This window comes from Dipodomys spectabilis, unplaced genomic scaffold (genome assembly GCF_019054845.1).
Source record: "Dipodomys spectabilis isolate Male_0828 unplaced genomic scaffold, ASM1905484v1 ptg000054l, whole genome shotgun sequence".
NCBI lineage: Eukaryota > Metazoa > Chordata > Mammalia > Rodentia > Heteromyidae > Dipodomys > Dipodomys spectabilis.
This window is the reverse complement of record NW_024870731.1, coordinates 6,186,536-6,210,330: the sequence shown is the minus strand read 5'-3', so window position 1 is coordinate 6,210,330 and position 23,795 is coordinate 6,186,536. Positions and strand designations below refer to the sequence as shown.

Here is a 23,795-nt window from a genome sequence, read left to right as displayed (position 1 = left end):
TTTTTCTTTTCTAGTACTGAAGATCAAACCTAGGGCTTTATAGGTACCTTATAGGCTGAGCTGCATCTCAACCCCCAAATAGACTTTTTAAACTAGATTACCAGATGTTTACAATAATTGAAAGTTGTCTACCCTTAATGGATCAAACACAATCATACTTTACCAGTTCCTTTCTTTATCAAGAGGCAAAAGGCATACCTTAACCAGCCCTACCCCTAAAATACATGGAGCTGACATTCATGAAATTTTCTGTATTAGGCTTGTACGATGTAGAAATATTGAAGCACCTGAGCAATACTGGAGTCAGAAGAGAACCGTCGGGTAGGGATGGAATGGCCTTCTTCCTGTGGTTTCCCTGGCCCAGTTGCACTCCTCACTGAAGAGCCTGAAAAAAAGAACATCCCCAAGCAGCTATTTATAATGGGCTGGTTGGTCTCGATTGAAGACAGTCCAGCCAGAAGTAATTCAAACAGCACATTTATCATCACTATGGGCACTTTAGTTCAAATCTTAGTTCTGAATCTACCAGCTCTGTAACTCTGGGCAAGTTACCTAACCCCCTCAGAACCTCAGTTTTCTTCCTTGCCAAAGGGGGAAAATACTGCCTACTTTTGGCAGTTTCTATAAATATGAAATAATGACCTTAAGATGCTTACCATAGTGCTGGAGACAACACTGAATACAGGAAAACTGCTAATACCACATTTAGACAATGGTAATAGGAATGAGCACAGCCCTCAGCCCAAGGCAGCACCTCCCCTGACTTCCTCTTTGCTGCTTAGAAGAGAGCATTTCTCTGACTAGCGGGTTATGGATGTGAAAACCAATTAAACATTCACTTGATTTCCAGCCAGAAACTTCCCAGGAATTACTGTCATTCAGAGTCCTCTGCTCTCTTTTCTAATATCCTCTTTCTCCAGTGAAATATATTCCAGACTCAATAGTCTATGATAATTTTCTAAAAGTTTTCTAAAAGAAACTTTTGCCAGTCCCTGGGGCTTGAACTTAGGGCCTAAGCACTGTCCCTGAGCTTCTTTTGCTCAAGGCTAGCACTCTTCCACTTGAGCCACATTGCCACTTCCAGCTTTTTCTGCTTATGTGGTACTGAGGAATCGAACCCAGGGCTTCATGCATGCTAGGCAAGCACTCAACCACTAAGCCATATTACCAGCCCCCCAATTTTTTTTTTAATTTAATTTCCCCCCAATTTTTTTAAACCTCCTAAATCAATTCCCCCAATGGGGTATTGCCTTCTGAAAGTTAAAATACCTCACAAGCAGAACCAGTGTTTATGACCATGAGCCAAACTATCACCTGTCATTTAGATGGGGAAAAAAAAAAAAGAGGCCAACTTCACCTGAAGGGGACATCTCTTCCTGTAACTGCTTTAGCCGTCTCCTCTCTCTGGCTGATAATGGTCGATCCTTTTAAAGAAAGTCACAGAGTCATTTCAATTCCTACTCACTATTCTTTCTTTCTTCCTTCCCTTCCTCCCCTCCTTCCCTGCTTCCCTTCCTTTCTCTTGCTTGCTTGCTTTCTCCTAAAGCTTGAACTCTGGGTCTGAGCTATCCCTGAGCTCCTTGTCCTCAAGCCTAGCAATCTACCACTTGAGCCACAGTGCCACTTCCAGCTTTTTCTGTGATTTAATTGGAGATAAGAGTCTCACAGACTTTCCTGCCTACTTTCCTACCCAGGCTGGTTTCAAACCTCAGATCTCAGCTTCTAAGTAGCTAGGATTACAGGCATGAGCCAGCAGAGCCTGGCTCCTATTCATTATTCTTGTAACACAAAGTACAATCTATCATCCAACAATACATAAAGATCTTACACTAGCCTGTAAAGAAATGTTCATACCAGGGTTACTGCTACTAGAAAGGGACAATCACAGACCTGGTTTTTGCAAAATGCTCATTTTTTGAAAGGCAAAAGGGACTTTCACATTCCTTTTTAGGGGAAACTGGGAGACAAATACCAGAGTTTTGAACTCAAGGACCTTGTGCTTGCTAGGCTAGTGTTCTATCACTCAAGCCATGCGTATAGGCTTGTTTTTAAATTGATTTTTTTTTTGGAGGGGAGGGGTCATGGGGCTTGAACTCTGGGCCTGGGCGCTGTCCCTCAGCTCTTCAACTCAAGGCAAGTGCTCTACCAATTGAGCCACAGTGCCATTTCCAGTTTTCTGGTAGTTAACTAGAGATAAGAGTCTCACGGACTTTCCTGCCTGGGCTGGCTTTGAACTGTGATCTTCCGCTCTCAGTCTCCTGAGTAGCTAGGATTATAGGTTGTGAGCTACCAGTGCCTGGATAAACTGGTTATTTTTATGATCGGGTTTCACCTCCTGCTCACACAAGCATCTCAACTGCAATCCACCTACTTAGACTTCCTATTGTTTCTGGGATCATAGGCATGTGCCACTTTGCCAAGCTTCCCCCTGCAGAGGTGAGTGTCAGAGATTTTTCTGCTCAAATTGGCCTCATCTGAGATCCTCCCAATATCAGCCTCCTACACAGCTTAGGGCAATAGGTATGCACCACCACACCCAGGTATAGGTTGAAAAGGAGCTACATGAACTTTTCTGGCCAGGCTGGCTTCAATCTCTATGGTCACCATTATTCCTATGCATGTAGGATTACACATGAGTACCTGGTCTTACTTTTTTCATTTCTTATACAAAATCTACTTGATCGTCTTAACTAACACAAAGTGATCATCTCTGGAACCACAGAATCTATGTGGTTCAATCAAACCTTCTACTGTGAAATACAACTTAGTCCCTTCCAGGGTTCAGCAAAAAGAGCAGGACTGACATTGTTTTTCCTGAGCTGTTTTAATATAACACTTAACAGCATACACAAGATTTTATAACCAAAAAGCTTTATAAAAAGGTTTAAAAAAAAAAAAAACAACATACTAGCTGGACGTTGGTGGCTCACACCTGTAATCCTAGCTACTCAGGAAGCTGAGATCTGAGGATCGCGATTCAAAGCCAGCCCTAGCAGGAAAGTCTTTAAGACTCTTATCTCCAATAAACCACCAGAAAATGGGAAGTGGCGCTGTAGGTCAAGTGGTAGAGCACTTGCCTTGAGCTGAAGAGCTGAGGGACAGTGCCCAGGCCCAGAGCTCAAGCCCTATGACCAATCCAAAAAAAAAAAACATAAGAGCTAGGCATGGTGTCAATGCCAGTAAATGTAGCATTCAGGAGGCTGAAGCAGGAGGATCTCAACCTATACCAACCTGGGTTATATGAAGAAATTGTGTCTCAACAAAACAAGACATATTCTCTCTCTCATTCTCTCTCTCTCTCTCTCTCTCTCTCTCTTCTCTCTCTCTCTCTCTCTCACACACACACACACACACACACACTCACAAACCTTTGATGATGATATCTCACTGTTTGTAGAACGGCTCACAGATTCACTGGCTAGTCTACTTTGGTTTTCAACGTTTCGTGTTGATATGACATTCACTTTTCCAACAGTAGGATGAGAGGGCAAAAACTGAGGAGGTGCTTCTTTTAACTTAAATAATTTAAAAAGGAGAGGAGATTGTCAGTTTCATATATTGTTATTTCCAAAGTTCCCCTATTTGCCAGCCCCCTGAGTATTTGTTAGTGATTTGTCCCTAAAAACTTCAAAACATTGGTGTGTGTGTGTGTGTGTGTGTGTGTGTGTTTAATAAAGAGACTGCCAAAGGTGAATGGTCCTTTAAGATCTCAAAAAAAGCTACCTATGGAAGGTAATTTAAGAAAGGAGGTAACATGATATTGTGCAGTAGATGGGAGAATTCCCTTATTTTTATTTATTTATTTATTTATTTTGGTCAGTCATGGGGCTTGAACTCGGCCTGGGCACTGTCCCTCAGCTCTTCAGCTCAAGGCTAGTGCTCTACCACTTGAGCCACAGCGCCACTTCCAGCTGTTTCTATTTATGTGGTGCTGAGGAATCGAGCCCAGGGCCTCATGCATGCAAGGCAAGTGCTCTACCACTGAGCCGCCTTCCCAGCCCTGAGAATTATTTTCTTTAATTCCCATTCTTGCTGTGGAAGACTGATATTCTTACTGTATGTCCAATGCACTAATATTTTAAAACATCTCATCCTTGCCACCTTCCCCTTATGTTCCATGCATTACTTAAAAGCTTTTTTGGCAACTGTTAATTGTACTAAACAGAAACCAGAATCTCAAGCAACAGCACAATGGAGAGCATCTCAATAAGCCAGATCTCTGCTGACCTGGCTCTTTACCCCGCTGTGCTCAGTCTGTTCTCTTTTCTTCTGCCATCGCTGTCGGGAAAGGGATGGTTCAGACTCAGAGTTGTGTGGCTGCAAACCAAGATGGATTGTGCCCTGCTTTTCCATAATATATTCATCAGCAACTTGTTCCTTAAAAACAATAAAACAAAGCAAACATATACAGAAGAATTCCAGAGAATGTGGTGGGAGCGGGGGACAGTCTTGGGGCTTGAACTCAGGGCCTGGGTGTTGTTCCTGAGCTCTTTTGCTTAAGGCTAGTGCTCTACCACTTGAGCCACAGTGCCACTTCTGGTTTTCTGGTGGTTTATTGGAGATAAGATTATCACAGACTTTCCTGCCCAGGCTGCACTGAACCGAGATCCTCAGATCTCAGCATCCTGGGTAGCTAAGATCACAGGCGTGAGCCACTGGCACCCAGCTCCTCCAGTTAACCACTCAAAAATTGGAAGTAGAACTGTAGGTCCAAGTGGTAGAGTGGTAGCCTTGAGCAAAAGAGCTCAGGAACAGTGTCCAAGCCCTTAGTTCAAGCCCCATGTCTGACCAAAAAAAACCAAAAAAGCTCAATATCTCTAGTTCAAAACTACATTAAGAACTACTGCATACCCATTATGATGATGGCTATGATCAAATGAGGGATAAGAGTAAGTGTTGGTAAAGACTGTGGTAAAAGTGGAAAAAGACTGTGGAAAAAATGCTGTTAGTAGTTGGTAGTTTTATAGTTTGGAAAATAGATTTATGGTACCTCAAAGAGTTAAGCAGTTACCAAATGACCTAGAAATTCCATTCCTACATGTTTGTTTACCCAGCAGAACTGAAAAAGCACATCTATACAAAAACACAGGCACAGATATTCAAAGCACGGTTGAGCTCAGTGGTAGAGCTACCTGCCTAGCACACACATGGCCTTGTGTCTGGTCTCCAGTACTACAAAAACAAATCAAACACAAATTCATAGCAGCATTATCCACAGTAACCCCAAAACAGAAACAACCCAAATATAATTAAATAATGAAAAGATATTTAAATTATCATGGGTACGTTCAGGAGAATGCACTTGGTAATAAAAAGAATACTGGTAGATACCATGGGAAAACCTGGAAAACATGTTTAAAACCAGACACAAAAGGTAATACATTGTATTATTCTATTTATAAGAAATGTCTAAATAGGTAAATCTATGGGGACAAATGTTACAAGGGTTGAGGGAAGGAGAAGGGAGAGTAAAACTGAGCATGGATTTTTTTTTGAGTGATGAAAAAAAAAACACCTAAGTTTAAACTGGCACACAAAATAACTGATTTTCCTAACATGAGAAACCAAAGCAAACTCACACTTTGTAACCACACTGTCTCCGAAACTTATCTGTCTCCTAGTATATATCACTCCTAGTACTTATTACTTACCTGGTCCTTTGGCCTCTGGTCTTTATTTAGGTGCTGGAATGGCTTCACTGGTTCATTTCCCTCCCTATGGCCATTATCAGAGCACCGTATGGGAATCGGGATTTCAGGCTGAGCCCTGGATTCCGTGTTGTCCTGTGTCTTCTCTTTCACTTGAGAAATGGTACACTGACCTAGCTCATTAGCAGCATCTAAATGTCTTGGTTGATTCTCTTGAACTGAGCCATCATTCATTAAGTCTCTCCTTTCTGCAGGTAAGATGTCAATATTTACTCTACTAATCGTAGCTAATGATTCTGTAGTCTTGCTCATGTCTGGTTTGCCAGTGTGGCCTTTTGGACTAGCAGGCGATTTCAAGGGACCAATAACCACAGGTCTCTCTTGGGTCAAACAATTGTCTTCACCCTGAGCAAAAGCATATGTTTCCAAGTTAGCATAGCATTCCTCATAGCATATACAAAAATTAACTCAAAGTGGACTAACAGGTTCCTCTAAAAATTAAGCAAACAGAATTAGCATATATCCCAGCAATTCCTTGTGTAGGTATATATTCCAAAGAACTAAAAGCAGGAATTCAAGTAGATATGTGTCTGCCAATGTTTCTAGAAGCATTATTCAAAATAGCCGAAAAGTAGAAAAAACCCAAATGTTCATTATCAGATGAATAAATAAAATGTGGTATATATAGACTATGCTATGAAGTAAATAAACATGAAAATATGCTAAATAAAAAAGACAGACACAAAAGGATATGCATGTGATTTTACTTATACAAAATATCTCGGATAGAACAATTCATAGAAACAGAAATTGAACATGGTTACTAGGCTCTGAAGACACGGAAAATAAGAAGGCATTACAGCTTAGCTTAATGGGTACATGAAATGTTTCTGGAAGGTGCTGGTGATGGTGGACCACTAATTGTGAATGTAATTAAGGACACAGGATTGCATACTTAAAAATGGTTCAAATGAAAGGCTAGGAATGTACTCAATGGTAGAGCACCTGTCTAAAATGTGCAAAGCCATGAGTTCAAATCCTAACACGCTTTTCTTTTTTTAAAAAGCAACTTTAAAAAGGTTAACCAGCTGTAGAAAAGAAATAAACAAAACATGGTTAAAATATGATCTTTATGTCAGATTTATGTCTGAAATACAAAGATTGTTCAGCATACTCACCAATTAACATTACACTCCACAAGAACAGAATAAAGGGGAAAATACCACTTTACATCTTAATATAAGACAAGTTATATATGAAAGGCTGCACTGAAAATTATTTAAAGAAAAAAAAAGCCAGGCGCTGGTGGCTCTCACTTGTAATCCTAGCTACTCAGGAGACTGAGATCTGAGGATCACAATTCAAAGCCAGCCCAGGCAGGAACTCTATGACGTTATGATCTTGTATGTAAATGGTAACAATTCCACAAAAATAAACTGCTAGGATAAATAAATTTAGTAAAGTAACAGAAGACAAAATCAGCATACAAAAATCAGTTGCCCTTCTTGTACTATTGTTTGCTAATGAAAACTTAGCTAATTAAGTTAATTATCAAACTCAAGGCCCTGAGATCAAAGCCCAATATCACAAAAATAAATAATTAAAAATAAATAATGTTTAAAAAATTACTTAGTTTAGATGGGCACTAGTGGCCTAGGCCTATAATCCTAACTACTCAGGAAGCTGAGATCTGAGGATCAAGGTACAAAGCAAGTCTGAGCAGGAAAATCTGTGATACTTTTTTCTTCAATTAACCACCAAAGAGCTAGAAGTAGAGGCAGGTGGCTCAAGCTGCAGAGCACAAGCAAAATCATGAGGGCCTGAGTTCAAATCCCAATACTGGAACACACAAACTAAAAAAACTACTTAGTTCACAGTTCTGAAGGCTGGGAAGCACAACGTGAGGAGGCCACAGCTGGTGGGGGTCTTGTTAATTGTGGGGCTCTGCAGAGTCCCAAAGTGACGCAGGAAGTCACATGATGAGTGGAAAATATCTAAAAGACAGAGCCAAACGGGCTTTTTTAACAGAACCTTTCTCAAAATACACCATCAACCCATTAATCCATCAATGCAGACCCAGTTTTTATAACCTAATCATGTTTCAAAGGTCCCACTTGGTCTCACTTTTTTAATATCTCAGAATTAAATTTTAACATGAATTTTGGTGAGGACATTTAAACAACAGCAATGGTGCTGAGAAAACTATCTACATACAGAAAAAAAAAATGAGGTTGTAGGGGCTGGGAAGGTGACTCAGTGGTAGAGTGCTTGCCTTGCACACATGAGGTCCTGGGTTCGCTTCCTCAGTGCCCAGGGCCAGAGTTCAGGCCCCACAACCCACAAAAAAAAAAAGAAGTTGTGGACCTTTCCTAACACCCTAGACAAAAAAAATTAACTGAAAAAGGATCAAAGATCTAAATGGTAAGGGCTAAAACCATAAAAATCTTAGAAAAAACCAGAGCATGACATTGGATTTAGCAGTGCTTTCTTGGATATGACACCAAAGACAGAGTTACAAAAGAAAAAACAGAAAAATAAGACTGTGAAAATTAAATTTTTTATGCATCAAAAGAGACCATAATAGGAGGGGGTAATAATGTTGGACAATAAATGTACTCATTACCTTACTTATGTGTAACTGTAACCCCTCTGTACATCACCTTTACAATAAAATAAAATTTAAATTTAAAAAAAGAGACCAGCTTGATAAGAAATGTACTCGTTATCTTGCCCATGTAATTGTAACTCCTCTGTATGGTAGTCTCACAATAAAAAAATGAAATAAAATAAAGAGACCATAATAGGGTCAAAAGGCAACCCACACAGTGGGAAAAAACTTAAAATTCATATATCTAAGAAGTGATTGATAGTTAGAATATAGAAAACTCCAACAAAACCCTAGATAATCCAAATAAAAAATGGGAAAGGGATTTCAACAGACACTTTCCAAAGAAGATACATAAATGAGCATGAAAGAATTTTTTTAGGGGCTGGGAATGTAGCTTAGTGGTAGAGTGTTGTCTAACATACATGAAGCCCTGGGTTCAAATCCTCAGTACCACATAAGCAGAAAAAGCCGAAAGTAGCACTGTGGCTCACATGGCAGAGTGCTAGCCTCGAGCCAAAAAAGCTCAGGGACAGTGCTCAGGCCGTGAGTTCAAGCCCCAAGACTGGCCAAAAAGAACAAAAAAGTTTAACATTATTAATGATTAGGGAAATACAAATCAAAACTACACTGATATCTATTTCCCAACCATTAGGATGGCTATCACAAAAAAGAAAAAAAAGGTGGGTACTGGTGGCTCATGCCTATAAAATCCTAGTTACTCAGGAAGCTGAGATCTGAGGATCATGGTTCAAAGGCAAAAAAAGACCAGGCAAAAAGACTCTTACCTCCACTTAACTACCAAAAAAAGCCAGAAGTGGAGCTGTGGCTGAAGAGGTACAGTGCTAACCCTGAGCAAAAAAAGCTTGGGAACAGCACCTATGTCCTGAGTTCAAGCCCCAGGACCAGCACACATACACACACACCAAAAACAAACAAAAGAAACACAGAAGGGAACCAGTGTGAGGAAAGAGAATAAGGGCAGATAATGGGAAAACGAATATTATCAAAGTACATTATACACATGGTATGATACTGTCATAATGAAACTATTATTTGGACAATATATGTTAATAAAAAATAAGACCAAAACATAACAAGTGGTGGTGACTGTAAGACGACAGAACTGCTGGGAAAACAATATGAGACTCCTCAAAAAGTTAAACTTAGAATTATCCATTTAACCCAGCAATCCCATTCCTAGGTATATATCCCTAAGAACTGAAAATGGGTATTCAAACACAGGCATATAGATGTTCACAGCAATTCCCAATGTTTATCAATAGGTAAATGGGTACACATGTAGCATATATGTGTGTGTTATACACATATAATGGACTAATAATATGCTACACACATATAATGGACTAATAGTCAGGCCTAGAAAGAACTGAGATATTGATATAGTCTTCATGGAGGAACCTTCAAAACACAGTAAGACAAGCCAGATATAAATGGTGACATTATGTGACTCCATTCGGGTGAAATGTCCAGGATGGGTACATTCCTGAAACAGAAAACACATTGGCAGTTGCCAGGCAAGGAAGAAATGGGCAGTGACTGCTTAACATATAGGATTTCCTTTGGGCTGATGGAAACAGTTTGGAACTAGATAAGAAATAATGGCTGTACAACACTCTGAATGTATATAACTGTCCATTTTAAAATAGTTAATGCTATGCAAAATTCATCTAAAAAGTTATTAAGGTACTGACTTCATGCACAAGTTGACAGGCTGTGTAGATGCAGTAACTTAAAGAACCTGCCCTCACCAGTATTTTTTCTTTTTAATGCAGAAGTCATTGCACAACAGAATTTTAAATAAAGCAAAATCATTTCCCTATTAGATAATTTTCTTAGATAATCTACTTTGCTACATAGATTCTAAAACATGATCCTTTAAAAAGAAACGTACCATTACATATGTCTTGGAAGCCTCAGAACAGTGAGGGTGGTGGTGGATCACGTCATGGTCTGATTCTGCCTTTCTGGAAATGACCGCAGCAACAGGTTTGGATTTAGAGTCACCATTTTTTATGTTATTTTTGGAAGTTTTTCTTTATAAAGAAGAAAAGGTTATAATCAACAGAGTGAAGATCAAGGGTTTTATATATATGTGAAAAATGTATGCATATATTGCACTTCCTTATAGAACTGTACCACTTGACAGATAATAGAATTTTTAAAAAATATAGGAGGCATTTTATAAAACACATGTCAAGATCATAAGACACAAAGAAAGCAAAAAATTATCACTGACCCCAGGAGATTAAGGAAACATTGAGAACTAAATGTGTTATGGAATCCCAAACTGAATGCTGGAATGGTAAATTATACTTCAGAGGAAAGACTAGTGAAAGCCAAATAAAATCTGGAGTTAGGTCAGAGGCTAAAACAGAACAGATGCAGAGGCAATAGAAACTCTGCACTACTCGGCAACTTTTCTGTAAGTATGAAATTATTCCAAAATAAAAACCCTCAGATATAGAAGTACCAGGATAAGTTTTACATGTTCACAATAAAACCACAACTGCTTCACCAATTTTGATAGTAAAAATGGTCAGTGTACATTTTCTGACTTGAGGATACATGTATATAAGAGGGCTAGGAATGTGGCATAGTGGTAGAGTGTTTGCCTAGCATGCATGAAACCCTGGGTTCAATTCCTCAGTACCACATAAACAGAAAAAGCCCGAAGTGGTGCTGTGGCTCAAGTGGTAGAGTGTGCTAGCCTTAAGCACAGAGAGGCTCAGGAACAGAGCCCAGGCTCTGAGTTCAAGCCCCAGGACCAGAAAAAAAAAAAAAGAAAGAAAAGTATGTAGGAATAGTATCATAACCTGTCTTAGTAGCCTACACTTTTGGAAAATTAAAGGAGAGCACGAAGATCAGACTAATGGAAGAACAAAGGTCTGTTCGAAAATTATAAACAATGTGAACAAAATGATGGTCCTTATTAAGCCATGGTTGTAACTGCCTGAAAGCCAGCAATTTCAAAGTTGAAATGTCTTACCTCAAAAAAAAAAAAACCAAAAAAAAATACAGCAGCTGATCCTTCAGCACGTATTAGTGGAAACAAATGGCCACAGAGGCCTGGCTCCCGGATACCCTGAGAGGCCCCATGTTGACAAATTTTTTTAAAAAAGACTTTTTCCTAGACAAAGCAGGTACCCTAGATTAAGATGTACCATGAAATTCATTGCTTTGAAGCTAATTCCTCTTTCCACTCCTTTATACTTATCTTCTATTTACAAAGCCACACTTTTAAAATTGAGCATATGAGAATTCCTAGAACAAATGTGGAAAAAATAATTTATTTTTCAACTTCATTTACAACTCTGAGTTTTCTCTTGACAATAGAAGCAACTCTCAAAAAAAGATGGAGCTGGGAACCAGTGGGTGGCTCACGCCTGTAATCCTAGCTACTCAGGAGGCTGAGATCTGAGGATTGAGGCTCAAAGCCAGCCTGGGCAGAAAAGTCTGTGAGACTCTTATCTCCAATAAACCCACAAGAGAACCAGAAGTAGTGCTGTGGCTCAAAGTGGTAGAGTGCTACCCCTGAGCTGAAGAGCTCAGGGACAGAGCCCAGACCCAGAGTTCAAGCCCCACAATCAACAAAAACAAACAAACAAAAGATGAAGCTCAAGCACAGTATTATTGGTGGCTCATGTCTGTAATCATAGCTCTTCAGAAGGCTGGGATTGGAGGATCACTGTTTGAAGCCAGCTGGGGCAGGAAAGTCCTTGAGACTTTTACTTCCAATTGCAAAGCCAGAAATGAAGCTGTCGCTCAAGTCGTAGAGTGCCAGCCTTCAGCAGAAAAAAGCTAATGGACAGTGTCCAAGCCCTGAATTCAAGCCTCAATACTGGGTGGAAAAAAAACTACAAGCCATGTATGCTTGTGGATGTCTGTAATCCTAGTTACTAAGAAGTGTTTAGGAAGACCGTAGCTCCAGATCTTTCTAGGAAAAAAAGTGATACCCTGTCTCAGAAAAGAAAGAAAAAAAAAAACAGAGCAAAACAGACTAGAGGTATGGCTCAATTAGTATAGTGCCTACCTAGCTAGCTAGCACAAGACCCTGAACTCAAATTCCAATACCATCCAACAAGTTATGGCTTGGAGGAATGGCACAAGTGGTAGAACACCTGTTTAGCATGTACTAGGCCCTATGTTCAATCCCACACTGAAAAGACAAAGAAAAGTCAGGGTCTGGTGGCTCACACTTGAGATCATTACCACTCAGGGAGGCTGAGATTTGAGGATCTTGGTTCGAAGCCAGTATACCAAGAAAATCAGTGAGACTGATCTCCAATTAACCACCAAAAAGCCAGAAGCACAGCAGTGGCTAAAGTAGAAGAGCTCCTCCCTGTCAAGCTATGCATTCAAACCTAAGTACTGCCAAAATCAAACAACTGGTGTGATCAGGGATATAGCTAAGTGGTAGGAGACATAATCTGGTTCAGTTTTCAGGACTGCCAAAACAAACCAGCATGTATAGTGATACCTATAATAGCACTTAGGAGGCAAAGGCAGGATAGAGGCAAGTTTTGTGCCAGCCTGGACCACATAATAAAAGAGGGAGGAAAGGAAGGAAGGAAGAAAGGAAGGAAGGAAGGAAGGGAGGGAGGGAGGGAGGGAGGGAGGGAGGGAAGGTATAAAAAGGGTAATCTAACCCTCTCCTCCTGATTCTTGAAAACTAAAGATGAAACTCACATACCAGAAGGAAAGTAACATTCTTATCATTAAGAAGTAGAAGAAAGCTCTGTATAAACAAACAGACCTTATTAAAACGTCTAATCTTCCTTTGGCCTCTCCATCTAGTTCATAGTTACTTTTCCTCTGCTCAGATTAGTAAAGATGCATTTAGGTTTTGCCACTTCTTTGGGTCCTCATGAGAGCTACCGTGTCACATAAGACTTGTTAAACAAATTTTGTATGTTTTTCTCCTGTTAATTTATCTTATGCCCCTTAACTTCTCAGGGCTAAACAAAAAACCCTCAGAGGGTAGAATTTTGCCTTCTCCCATATTCTAATCATGCTTTTTTACTTCCTGTTTAAAGAAAACTCAGGGCCAGGGGCTGGTGGCTCACATTCAGAAGGCTGAGGATTGAGGTTGGGAGCCAGAGACTCATATCGCCAATTAACTAGCAAAAAGTTGATAATAGAGCTGTGGCTCGAGTGGTAAACACAAGCTTTAAGTGGAAATGGCTAAGGATCTTTCAATGGAAAAAGCTGAATGATCAGGCCCTGAGTTTAAGCTCCAGTACCTGCATTTAAAAAAAACAAACAACTCACTATAAATTCTTGCATATGAAAATTACAGAAGCTAACATCTTTTATGCCATCTTTTTTTTGGGGGGTCCGGTTGTGGGGCCTGAACTCTGGGCCTGGGCGCTGTCCCTCAGCTCTTCAGCTCAAGGCTAGCACTCTACCACTTGAGTCACAGCGCCACTTCCAGCTTTTTTCTTTTTGCTTATGTGGTGCTGAGGAATTGAACCCAGGGCCTCAGGCATGCAAGGCAAGCACTCTACCACTGAGCCACCTTCCCAGCCCTTATGCCATCTCTTTAGCCCTGTAATTTACAAGAGAAGTATCTTACGCCTTTGTGGCCTCCAAAAATAAGGATATTTGGTGTTTTATGTAAGGTTGCCTCAGGATGCTTCTCACAGAGGGTCTTTCTTCAGGCCGTCTGCTCAGCATTGTTCTGATCAGTTCTGCCAGCTCTGGGCTATAAATTCTTGGTATTGGTGGCAGCTACAAAGAAAAGCAATGCTACAATTAGGACTAATGATCTCATAAAGCAAAGTAAAAGTAGAAAGTACCAGTATTTATTTAAATTACTTATTTATCCACAGAAGTAGGCAGTAACTAGCATATTCGTCTACAGTAAGTATATTGGTACTAGTTTGTAACAGCAGGTTTAAGATAGTAAAACTATTGCCTTCAACCCAGCAGCCCCATTTTAGAAATCTCTCCTTCAGAAAATTAAGAGCATACATCGCAGTAAAGATGCATATACTGAGATGTTTAATGCAGTGTTGTTCTTCCAGTAGTCAACAAGTAAAAACAACTTAAATATATCCATAGAGGAGTTGTGAAATAAATTATGGTATATTCTGATAAAATACTAGATAGCTCCTTTGAAAAAAAAGACAAGTACTAACCAGGAAATATGTCCCTCATACATTAAAAAAAAAAAAAAATACAAGCTGCGTGCCAGGTGTTAGTGGCTCAACTGTAAACCTAGCTACCTGGGAGGCCGAGTTTGAGAAGATCATGGTTTGTAGTCAGCTTAGGCAAAAAAGACTCTTTGTCAACCCACAGCAGGGTGCAGTGGCACAACAACATAGCATAATATATGCTATGTGAAAGGCTGATACTAACTGCATTTCCATGACAGCCTGGGCAGAAACTCCCATGAGACTTCATTTCCACAAAAGGAAGCTGGACAATGTGGCAAACACCTCTGATACCAGCAACTATAGTAAGCTTAAAGTAAGTGGATCAAAGTCCAGGCATGAGCCAAGACAAGAAACAAGATCCTAGCCTAAAAATAACCAGCAAACCCAGGTGCCAGTGGCTCATGCCTGTAATCTACTCAGGAGGCTGAAATCTGAGAATCATGGTTCGAAGCCAACCCAGGCAGGAAAGTTCATGAGACTTTTATCTCCAATTAACCACCAAAAAGCCCTAAGTGTAGCTCAAGTAGTAGAGTGCTAGCCTTTAGCAGAAAAGCTCAGGAACAGCACCCAGGCCCCAAGTTCAAGCACCAGGACCAGCACACACACACACAAAAAACAAACAAAAGGCAAAAACCAGAGCTGGAAGTGTGGGTTAGTGGTAAAGCATCAGCCTAGCAATCACAAGACCCTGAATTCAAATTCTAGCACAGCCAAAAAGACAAAGTAAGTTTTATAATACTATGTAAAGCCTGACTCAATTTCAGTTTATTTTTTTTAGAATCAGGTATATGTGGATATATTCAGTTATTTCTGTTTAAAGGCAAGTATGGAAATTAAAAGTAAGAGGTTTCACTCAATACTTTTTATTTGATGTTACTGAAGTTTGGGCTCTCAAACTTGAGCCATATTCCCAACCCTTTCTGCTCCAGGCTTCCAATCTCAATCCTCAATCCCAACCTTCTAAGTAGCTAGGTTTACAGGAGTATGTCACTAGCACCTAGCCAGGATCTCCCTCTTTTCCTAGGCTGGGATAGACACCAAAATCTTCCTGTTTACCCTTCTTGTGTAGCTGCAATACAGCAAGTATATATCTCCATGCCAACATTTTTTATTGGTTGAGATGGGCATGGGAGAGTTTTGTGAATTTTTTAATTTAAAAAAAAGTGTTTTCTATGCTGACCCTAGGGCTTGAACTCAGGGCCTGAGCTCTGTCTCTGAGCTTTTTTGTGCAAGGTTATTGCTCTACCACTTGAGCAAACACTCCACTTCCAGTTTCTGGGTGGTTAATTGGAGATAAGAGTATCATGGAGTTTCATGACTGGGCTGGCTTCAAAACAGCCTCTTGAGTAGCCAGGATTACAGGTATGCGCCATCAGCACCTGGAGTAAACTCTTTTTAAATTTGTTGTTGTTATTATTATTATTATTATTATTATTATTATACAGAAAGGAAATACACACACACACACACACACACACACAGACTAGGCCTATCTCAAGCCACAATCTTCCTAATCTAGCCGGGTCACACATTCTTATTTGATTCTTTAAGTACAGGAATTGGCAAATTTAACTTTTTTGTGTATATTTTAAAATATTTTTTCAAACTGAAAAAATTAAATGGGTCATGGGATAATATTAAAATCAGGAAGTGACTTAAGACTTTAGAACTTAATAGTACATAATTGGATGTGGTGGTACCTGTCTATAAACCCAGCATGTAGGAGGCTGAGGTAGGATGAATAAGAGTCCAAAGTTAGCCAGCAATACATGGATGACTGACATGACATAACCTCATGGAAATTACATATGAAGTTAGTCACTATGGCAATATACAATGCTTTCTGCAGTGTTAACAACTGTGATGATTATCAAAAGGACAAACAAGGAAACACTGATTGTAAGTAGGATATTCACTTACCAACTTCCCAAAAGATACTAATAGCCTCTCAAAGAATCTGTACATCTCCCAGCTACTGGTTTCAAAAAGCTGGTTCTTTGGAGCTACTATACCACTTTTACAAATTAGCATTAAGAAATGATCAATCCCTTCTCCTCAACTTCAACCTTGCCCCTAGAAGGGACCCATCTTTCTTAACTAATAATACAGTATCAATGACTACTTAATAAGTAATAAAACAATCAAAGAGGAAGGGGCTACATTTCAGTGGTAGAGTATTTGTCCAGCATATGTAAGAAAAAAGGAAAAAAAATCAATGATCTTATCAGTAGCTATATAAATCTTGCTCAATTAGTTCTAGATTATCTGTTTACCTTTCCTTCAATAATCCGGTAAACTAAAGAATTCATGTCTTTCGCATTGAAAGCATGCTTCAGAGTGGCCATTTCATAGACACAGCATCCCAAAGCCCAAACATCAGACTACAAAAGAAAAAAATCAGTAAGTGGTTACATGTTAAAACACCTTAATTACATTTTTCTGATTCATAGATAATTCTGACTGAACTCATCAGATGGGTTCTGAAGTTCTGAGCAAGTTCTCACACACAGGGTGAACCAGCTTTCACAGCCCAATCTTACCTTATAATTGTAGGGTTTGTTTGAAAACAATTCAGGGCTCATGTAATAGGGTGTGCCAATGAGGGTGCTGGCCATGTCGCTATTATTTTCTAACACTCGTGCAATTCCTAGGTCACCCACTTTGATGATGTTTGTTCTTGTCAGGAAGACATTTTGAGTTTTCAGGTCTCGATGAAGGATATGTTTCTCATGTAAATACTGGGAAGAAAAGTGAAATTTCATTACATATAAACGTACTGGTTTATTTATTTATTCCAGCTTCTTCTGTATCTTCAGTTATTCTGTGAGTTAAAGATCCATAGGTACTACCTACTAAAATATTACTATTCTGTAATATTTAAATAAGAGGTCTCATTTACCACTTCCAAAGTGATAAAAATTAAGTTCTAGGCATCAACTGGTCTAGAACTTGGCAAAATTGTTTCCTGGTAACTTAACAACTACATCTAGATCTAGTTAAAAATATATACTAACAAACTCTCACTGATGAAATCCTGAACGTAGTAACATCTTCAAGAATAACAAGAATCATTTTTATTTAAAGAGAGTCTCTGAAAATATAAACAAGATCAATTAATTCTGGATAAGTCTTTCTAGTTCCAGTGACAGTTTAAACACAGTATGTGGAAAAAAAAATCCCAAGCAAAAAAACAGTATGTGCATATTAAAACACAAACTTGCTTTACATTTGCAGCCTCTAGTCACAGCAGGCTGGAAGCCCAAAGCCCCAAGTACAACAATATGAATCAGCCCAGCTACCTTTCAGCATGACACCCTTGGCCAGCAAATACTAAGCATGGCCATCCTTTGCTCTTTTTCAACTCAGAGTAAAGAAGAGGATTCCCTCCAGTTATAGATGAAACCTATCTACTTAAATCAAGGTTTCACGTAGAAACACTGTAAAGTTACATTAAGAGGGACTGACTTCAGCTTATAAGTGGGCTTTCCAAAAATTCTTTTTCACTAAGTATTTTGTGGAAAAAAATTGCTAAAATACACCTGGTAACCTCTTGCCACCTTGGAACAAGCGGGATGCTGAGTATAGGTGGTACCTGTAAAGCCATGGCGATCTGTACAAACCACTCTACCACTCGACTCTCGGGCAGAAGCTGTCCTTTCTGCTCCTTGAGCTTCCGGTACAGATCACCTCCTTCGCAGAAGCCCATGACAATGTAGAGAAGACCGTCTCCTCCCTCCCATGACTCTTTGTAGGTGACAATGTTGGGGTGCTTCAGCTGAGACAAGAGCTGAGCCTCCTGTTCAGCAGCTCGCCGCTCTCGGCTAGAGGCATTTCGGAGGTTCAGTTTTTTGATGACATACTAATGAAGAAAACACATATTTTTTTATAATGTACAAGTAAACATGTACTTCTGTAAGTTCCAAAGTATCTAAGTGCTCTCTAGAGCCTTTCAGAAAAGCTACTCCTTTTTTTTGGAAGTATAAAATTGTTCTAATGATACTTGTTTGTTTTTGCAATGCTGGGGGATCAAATCATATGTACATATTAGACAAGAACTCTACCACTTATATCTCCAACCCAGCTAATGATACTTTTTTTAAAAAATAAAAGTTGGGCTGACAATCCTGTGGGGTCAAGAAGTCTTTATTTTACAAATTTCGTTGAACCAAATGCCTGCAGATAGAGGCCAAAGCAAAAGTGGGCCCAGAGAAGTAAAGTTAGCCTGGGTAACATATTGAGATCCTTCCTCAAGGAAAAGACAAAACAACCAAATATACAATTTTATCAATAGCTAAAAAGTGAAGGGCCTGGGAAGGTGGCCCAGTGGTAGGGTGCTTGCCTTGCATGCATAAGGCCCTGGGTTCAATTCCTCAGCATCACATAAGCAGAAAAAGCCAGAAGGGGCACTGTTACTCAAGTGGTAGAGCACTAGCCTTGAGCTGAAGAGCTGAGGGACAGTGCCCAGGCCCAGAATTCAGGACTCATGACCAAAACAAAAAAAAAAAAAGTGAATCCAATCTGGGCATCAGTGGATTTTGCCTACAGTCCAACCTACGCAGAAGGTAGAGATCTAAGGGTTGAGCCAGTTGGAGCAGACAAATCAGAAAGACTCTTTTCTCTGATTAACCAGTAAAAAAAAAAAACCCCGAAGTGGAACTGGCAACCTCAGCCAAGTGAAAAGCCAAGCAAAAGCACAAGGCCAGAACTAGAGGTACTAGAATGCTGGCCTTGAACAAAGACACCAAGTCAGAGTGAGAGGCCCCAGTTCAAGTCCCAGTACTGGAACAACAACAAAAAGACAACACAATTGTACCAGGAAAACATTCTGAGTAGAGAGCCCTTAACTATTTAACTCTTTCTTGTCTTGGGTAAGCAGACATATTGCACTAAGCACATTCTGTTATTTACTTATTTGTCAGTTGTGGGGCTTGAACTCTGGGCATGGGTGCTGTCCTTCAGCTTTTCAGCTCAAGTATAGTGCCCTACCACTTGAGCCACAGCACCACTTCCAGTTTTCTGGTGGTTTGGAGATAAGCGTCTCACACTTTTCCCAGGCTGGCTTTGATCCACGATCCTCAGATCTCAGCCTTTTGAGTAGTTAGGATTACAGGCTTGAGCCATAGGGTTATTTTTTTGAGATAGGGTCTTCCACTTTTTGCTGGTTAATTGGAGATAAGAACCTCACACTTTTCTCCCAGGGCTGGCTTGGAACCACCATCCTCAATGCATCTCAGTAGGTAGGATTAACAGGTATGAATCACCATTGCCTGGCTCTTGGTGTAACTACTAATAGTGCTTCCTTTGGGTTTCAAAATTACCCCAAGTTGAACAAAACATTATATGGTCACCCTATAAATAAACTATGTTATCCTTCGGGTGATGGGATACAGTACTTTAAACAAAGGAGGAGTGACAACATCAGATTTAAGTTTTAGTAAGACCACTGAGGATGTAGTGAAAGTGATGGGCAGATGACAGGGTCTACCTGAGACCCAGTGGCCATGCTTTTGGACTGAGCTGGTACTAGTGGAGATGGAGAAGATGCCTATTGGGATAGTGACAGGTGAATACAATCAAAGTTGTCCAGCTTGAGCAACTGCATGGCTGTGAGGTGGAAGATGGTTTGAACTAACTTTTAGGTGAGCCCAGCAACCTGCAGTAAAGGATATTTGGGGCCCTTCCTTCAAGAAATTATTAAGGGGTCTGGAAATGTGGCTTAGTGGGTAGATTGCTTGCCGAGCATTCATGAAGCCCTGGGTTCAATTCCTCAGTACCACATAATCAGAAAAGGCTGGAAGTGGTGCTCAAGTGGTAGAATAGGTAGCCTTGAGCAAAAGAAGCTCAGCAACAGTACTGAGGTCCTGAGTTCAAGCCCCAGAACTGGCAGAAAAAAAAAGAAAAAAATTCATTAAAATTTACACAGTAGTTATACCATCAAACACTGATGCTCTATTATTAATATCAAACTCAGCACTATAAAAATTTATGTAATAATGGCATGAAATAAACCAACAACTAGGTGAATTATAATGAATAGTAATATATTTGCCCAAATTTCATTGACATTTTTATCCTTTTATATTTATTAAAGAATAATTATAAGGTTTAAACCTATGTAAAATTGCCAAGGTAGGTATGAATATAAGAGAAACATGTAATTATTTAAGTAATGTCTACTTCAAACATAAAAATATGAGGAGGAAATTCCATATGATGTACTGACAAAAATGTTTTAGAATTTCATTTATTAGGAACATGAGGTTTTGGTATTTGTCTTTTACTTTGCTATTTAAAGCATAATAAACTAAACTAAAAAGAATTAAGAAGGAGCAAAGGAGAAGGCCAAGAGGAAGGAAAGAAGGAAAAAGAGGAGGGGGGAAGGAAAGGGGGGGAGGAGGAGGAGGAGGAGGAGGTGGTGGTGGTAGAGGAGGTGGAGGAGGAGGTGGAGGAGGAGGAAGTGGTGGTGGTGGTAGAGGAGGTGGAGGAGGAGGTGGAGGAGGAGGTGGTGGTAGAGGAGGTGGAGGAGGAGGAGGAGGAGGAGGAAGTGGTGGTGGTGGTAGAGGAGGTGGAGGAGGAGGTGGAGGAGGAGGAGGAGGAGGAAGTGGTGGTGGTGGTAGAGGAGGTGGAGGAGGAGGTGGTGGTAGAGGAGGAGGAGGAGGAGGAGGAGGAGGTGGAGGAGGAGGAGGACGTGGTGGTGGTGGAGGAGGTGGTTGTTACAAAAGCTGTGCTGTCAGGTCCTGGGAATGCATTATCTGCTCTCGGGGATATATCAGGGGTGGGAGAGGACTGTGCAGGTCAAGCCCACTAATTAATACTACAAAAGTAGAGGGGTTTGGGGTGTATATCGCAGTGGGCCTGGCCTTGTCTTCATAGTCCAGGAAGATTTTCCCAAGGAAGTGTGGTCCGCGAAGATCCCCTTCACACCATCCCGGGCCTAGACCTACAGACCGCGCACTGGGCGCACCCCGGCCCGCTGAGGCCCTCGCCCGGCCCGGCCCCGGCCCGGCCCCGCTGACCTGCCTGCCGTCCCGCCGGTGCTTCACGAGCGTCACCTCCCCGTAGCTGCCCCTGCCCACGACCCGCACGTAGCAGTAGGCGGAATGGAGCATGTTCCCAGCGCGGGCCCACCCTCGGGATCCTGCAGCGGGGGCGCCGGCAGGTAGGGCAGCAGGCCGTGGCGGGAGGCCCCGCTCATGCCCAAGAGGCGGCGGAGAGGTCGGCAGAGGAGAAGGCCTGGCCACTGCACCGAAGCCCGGCCCACCGCGACGCCGCTGCCATAGCGATCCTGTTGGGGAAGTCCCGCGCATGCTCCGACAGCCAAGGACCTTACCATAGAGGCGCCATCTGCGCGGCCAGAGTGGTTCCGTAGCTCCGGGAGGACCTGACATAGAGCCTCGGCGCTGGGCGGCTAGAGCGAGCCCACCAGAGTGAGGCCGACTTCCGGAATCTCAGTCCAGCTGCAGGATTGAAGTTGGGATGGGTTCCGGTCTGAGCCGTTGCAAGTTGTAGGCCATTTACAAGTGTGATTCACTCATTCTTGAAAGTTTTAGCAAGAGTATATGTTTCTAAAGCAGTATTAACAGAAGGGCCCCAGTGACTCAAGCCTGTTATCCTAGCTACTCTGAGTATGGTGATTCGAAGCCAGCCTGGGCAGGAAAGTCAGTGAGACTCTCATCTCCGATTAACCACCAAGAGTCCGGAAGTGGAGCAGTGGTTCAAGTGATAGAGCTCCAGCCTTGAGTGAAAGAGCTCAGGAACGGCGCCCAGGCCTAAGCTCAAGCCCGAGGGTATAACACACATAACACACACACACACACACACACACACACACACAAGAAACAAGTGTCATTGTCGAGAGAAATGGAAAAAGGTTTGTAGCTTTCCATGCAAGAAATGGGAATTAAAGTTGGTGCTGGGGAAGGTGGCTCAGTGGTGGTAGAGTGCTTGCCTCACATGCATGAGGCCCTGGGTTCGATTGCTTAGCACCACATAAACAGAAACGGCCAGAAATGGTGCTGTGGCTCAAGTAGTAGGGCGCTAGCTTTGAGCTGAAGAGCTGAAGGACAGCGCCTAGGCCCAGAGTTCAAGCTCTAGGATCCACCAAAAAAAAAAAAAAGACTCCTACAAGTTTTTTTATTTTTTAATTCTCAAAGCATGTCAAACAGTCTGTGCACTGAGCACATCACTGTGCTTTATTTACTGATACTGTATTAGGAAGACCCCTACTCAGGCAAGCAAGCACACCTAGTCATCTGGAGTAACAGAGCCCACTGCAATAAAGTTGTTATCAAAGAAGCAACTTTATTGAGAAGGTTCCTACACTGACCTGTCAGGCCACAGCACAGGCTCCGGAGCTGATACTGCAACCCCAAGCAGCCTCCATTGTTTGGTTTTTAAAGGCAAAATCCATGAGGTTGAGCCTGGTCACTCGCAGGTGACCAATGGGATCATAACACACAAAGGATTGTATAGTCATACCAGACCAGGTGGCCAATAGGCGGAGTTTACCCTAAGCATGTGCAAAAGGGTTTACCATAAGCAAGTGGTGTCACCAGTTGGAGCCAGATTACAACCTATCTGTTTTATGGGTCAGTCTTTAACTCAATAATCAAGGGTGGGTTAGGTTGTTAAGGGGGAGGGGGACCAGATGCATTTTTTTTCATTCTAGGAACTAGGCCCATCAAGTCTAAAATCCCTAAAATAAAGGCAAAGCTCAAAATAGAATCCTACCAGCTGGGACCCCATCTCAGGGTCCACTTTAATACACTTCATACCTAAAAATGACAGCCTGCTTGTCAGGAGGCTAAGATCTGAGGATAACACTTCAAAGCCAGCCCAGGCAGGAAAGTCCGTGAGACTCTTATCTCCAATAAACTACTCAGAAAAAGCTGGAAGTATGGCTGTGGCTCAAGTGGTAGAGCGCTAGCCTTGCATAAAAAGCTCAGGATAGCACCCAGAATTCAAGGACTGTGTGCCCAGGACTGGCACGCGCACACACACACACACACACACACACACATCCTTTGTCATTATTTCTTTATCTAAGCAATCCTATCTCCCCTTTAAAGTGTCCAGGCCCTTCTGCACAAACTGAAAAAGACCTCAGTCCTTTCTCTTACTGCAACTACTGTTACTGAATAAAAATCTATTTTCTGTTTTCCAACAAATGCCTGGCTTCACTTAACAATATCATTAACTAGAGTTCAATACGTATTTGTTTGTTCGTTTGGTTGGTTGGGTTTTTACTGGGCAGCATAGATGGAACTGGAATTTTAGACCCCAGGCCCAAACTTCAGGAATTTCACATATCAAATCCGGCCAAAATAAAAAGACATGGTGAAGGGCAGAGACATGTCACATATG

The 23,795-nt window shown here is 41.2% G+C and overlaps 1 protein-coding gene across 2 annotated transcripts in view; it reads right to left on the bottom strand.

Moving 5' to 3' along the window:
• Nucleotides 1-21,682, bottom strand: part of Nek4 (NIMA related kinase 4) — a 31,216-nt gene extending 9,534 nt beyond the window's left edge. The window contains exons 1-11 of one of the 2 annotated variants that reach the window (XM_042680169.1): nucleotides 21,449-21,682; nucleotides 18,025-18,291; nucleotides 16,973-17,170; nucleotides 16,706-16,813; nucleotides 13,850-14,004; nucleotides 10,169-10,310; nucleotides 5,652-6,053; nucleotides 4,228-4,377; nucleotides 3,369-3,515; nucleotides 1,358-1,424; nucleotides 288-385 (exon numbers count right to left, since the gene is read on the bottom strand). In XM_042680169.1, coding sequence (XP_042536103.1) covers nucleotides 288-385; nucleotides 1,358-1,424; nucleotides 3,369-3,515; nucleotides 4,228-4,377; nucleotides 5,652-6,053; nucleotides 10,169-10,310; nucleotides 13,850-14,004; nucleotides 16,706-16,813; nucleotides 16,973-17,170; nucleotides 18,025-18,291; nucleotides 21,449-21,541 — 1,827 coding nt within the window. In that variant the 5' untranslated portion in view covers nucleotides 21,542-21,682. The remainder of the gene's footprint in view (nucleotides 1-287; nucleotides 386-1,357; nucleotides 1,425-3,368; nucleotides 3,516-4,227; nucleotides 4,378-5,651; nucleotides 6,054-10,168; nucleotides 10,311-13,849; nucleotides 14,005-16,705; nucleotides 16,814-16,972; nucleotides 17,171-18,024; nucleotides 18,292-21,448) is intronic. The other variant, XM_042680170.1, reaches the window with a different exon arrangement.
• Between the last annotated feature and the right edge of the window lie 2,113 nt (nucleotides 21,683-23,795).